The sequence below is a fragment of the Peromyscus leucopus genome, chromosome 1 (assembly GCF_004664715.2).
Source record: "Peromyscus leucopus breed LL Stock chromosome 1, UCI_PerLeu_2.1, whole genome shotgun sequence".
NCBI classification, from domain to species: Eukaryota; Metazoa; Chordata; class Mammalia; order Rodentia; family Cricetidae; genus Peromyscus; species Peromyscus leucopus.
The window spans coordinates 96493737-96496682 of record NC_051063.1 but is presented as its reverse complement, the minus strand read 5'-3'; the positions used below and the strand labels follow the sequence as shown (position 1 = coordinate 96496682).

General features: G+C 39.1%; 1 protein-coding gene across 1 annotated transcript; it reads left to right on the top strand.

Moving 5' to 3' along the window:
• Positions 1-458: 458 nt before the first annotated feature.
• On the top strand, positions 459-2403 carry LOC114710429 (olfactory receptor 1030-like). The gene has a single exon (XM_028894582.2). It carries the CDS (start codon positions 516-518, stop codon positions 1452-1454), a length of 939 nt encoding a protein of 312 aa, XP_028750415.1. The 5' UTR covers positions 459-515; the 3' UTR covers positions 1455-2403.
• The last annotated feature ends 543 nt before the right edge of the window (positions 2404-2946 follow it).

Sequence of the window (2946 nt, the reverse complement as noted above, 5' to 3'; positions counted from 1 at the left end):
CACCCTCTCAGCAGACATACTTTTCTTCGTCTTCATGACCACTTCATTTTCCATAGTATCTGACACAACAAAGATGGGCAGTGGGCATTTGGCTCATGGGTAAAAATTAGTGAATACATCATCTCCTGCCACCTTCCACATTCAGTCTCTTCCACAAGTGTCCAAAGTACTTAGTGCATCTCTAACCATCCATAGGTCATTCTTCCTTGTGAGTCCTTCCAGCAGACCCACAAAAGCAAGAGCAATGTGGTACTCACTCTCCATCCCAGAGTCAGGTGGGATGTCTGGCCTTAGGTGGAGTCCAGAATTAAATTGAAGACATGACTGTAAACTTGAAAATTGAGCCGAGGAGACTCATGCCATGGTTCCAAAAAGAAATCAGTTCCAACTGTTTAGGTCTTTATGAAATGCCTAATTTTTATCATCTGATGCTAGGATGGAAACACAATGAGCTTACATTTTTAATTATCTGATCATTTTAAGTCATATTTCTTCTCACCAGGTAAAAGAACAAAATGGCAAGAGGTAATCGCACCACCGTGACAGAATTTGTCCTCATGGGATTCACAGATCGCCCTGAGCTTCAGCTCCCCCTCTTTGTGGTATTCCTGGTGATTTATCTAATCACCCTGGTGGGAAACTTTGGCATGATCCTGCTCATCAAGGCAGACTCACGACTTCACACACCCATGTACTATTTCCTCAGTCACCTGGCTTTCATCGATCTCTGTTATTCATCTTCTATTGGGCCCAAAATGCTGCAAAATTTATTGGTGAAGAAAAAAACCATCTCCTTTTCAGGCTGTTTTGCTCAGCTGTACTTTTCCAGTGCTTTTTCCACTACTGAATGCTTCCTCTTGGCTACCATGGCCTATGACCGCTACATGGCCATCTGCAACCCCCTGATCTACACAGCCATCATGACACAACGGGTCTGTAAGGAGTTGGTGGTAGGCGTCTACACCTACGGCTTCCTGAACTCTGTGATACAGACAATACTGACTTTCCAGCTGTCTTTCTGCAACACCAATGTGATCCACCACTTCTATTGTGCCGACCCCCCTCTCCTTGCACTCTCCTGCTCTGATACCCACAACAAAGAGAGGCAGCTCCTGATCTTCTCAGCAGTGAATCTCACTGGATCCCTCATGACCATCCTCATCTCCTACATCTGCATCCTGGTCTCTATTATAAAAATTCAGTCTTCCCAGGGCAAATGTAAAGCATTCTCCACCTGTGCCTCTCACCTCACTGTGGTCACCATCTTCTATGGAACATTATTTTTTATGTACCTGCAGCAACCAAAAACAGGGAATTCATGGAGGTATAGCAACGTGATCTCTGTGTTTTATAGTCTTGTAATTCCCATGCTTAACCCTCTCATCTATAGCCTGAGAAACACAGAGGTAAAGGATACCCTGAAAAAAATGTTAGAGGGCAAAGCTTCACAGTGAGTGGGATACTAAGATGTAGCACTGAGGACAGCTGTATACGCCAAGCAGATGTAAAAGGAGCAGGCCAACTGCTATCCAGTAAGAAACTAGTTAATTGAATTGAGGACTTTCATGGCCCAAAATAATGAACCACCTGATGGACATAAGTCATATTAAATCTAAGTGGTAGTCATGAACTAAATAGAATTTATTTGCCAGCTAGAATAATTATGTCAATAATTATGTATGTCCTTCATGTGTTAAAGATGAAAGGGCTGACTAACACTTCAGAAGGAATTGAGCTCTACAGTCATAAAAATCCTCAAAGCCCATATTCTGAGTAAAACTGTACATTAATGATGATGGATGTAAACTCCCCACATCGAGCATCTTGTTATTAAGCATTTTCTAGTTTAATGCAGTCTATATCCGAGCAAGCTATTTGTTAGTCTTAAAAAGCACTCTTTCCTAACATGATGCTGTATGTGGTAGTTAAATTACAAAGAACATCTCAGAAAAATCTTATTTAATCCAAATGTAGTTGCAATCCTCTGTGCTTTAAACAAGCAATAAAAAAACCAGTGTAGTACTAAGGAAAGGAAAGATGGGGCTCAGCCAAGTGTGGAATGTGTTTGGGAAAAGCAGTTTAGTTGGAGCAGATAAGGGTGGGGATTGAGGTACTTTTTAAGATATTAAAAGCGGTCATTATTTAACAATCAATGTTTATTTTTCCTTGTCTCTTGAAAGCACATCTACAGTGGCTTTTTCTTTCCTTTTATCATTCTTTCTTCCTTACTTTCTTTCTAGATTTCTTTCCTTCTTTGGGAGTCAGGAATTATGAAAAAAAGAGAAAAGCAGAGTTCCCTGATGAAACTACATTGTGGTGTGCATGTTTCTGAGAAATAAAATCATTGTATTGATCGAGAAAAATATTTTAGTTTTATGACATTTTCTGTATTCTTTCTTTCCACAGATCTGAAATTCCAATTTTTTACAGATAAGCTATAAGAAACCTTTGTGTTTCTAGGGGTAGGTGGAAAAAAACATCTTTTTTTGCTTTTTTCCTAGGCAAGAATATGATTGTTCTAAGTTTCAACTCTAATACTTGTTCCAAAACAATTCTTAAGACACATAAATCTGTCACAAACCTGTAGATGGTCCCCTGTGCTGTTTTCAAAGATGATTATGATTATGTAACTTTCAAGGTTAAAAATAACTCACCAATTAATTATAAGTGATTTTTTAAATTAGTCAAGCAACTAAGGGGTCCTAGTTGTGCCCAAATTAACCACTCACATAATAATATGTATATGTGATCTCTGTTCCACTGTTACTTGTGACTGAGTAATTTAAGAAAATAGAATTGAGTATTTTAAATTGCTTTTCTTTAATTCAGAAGTCTACTTGAAGAATTGAGTGACACATTGTATTCCTCAGTGTAGAGAATGTGTTGGCTAGATACAAAGAAAAACACTGGCATAACAACAGCACACAAGGAGAAAGGGCAGGACCC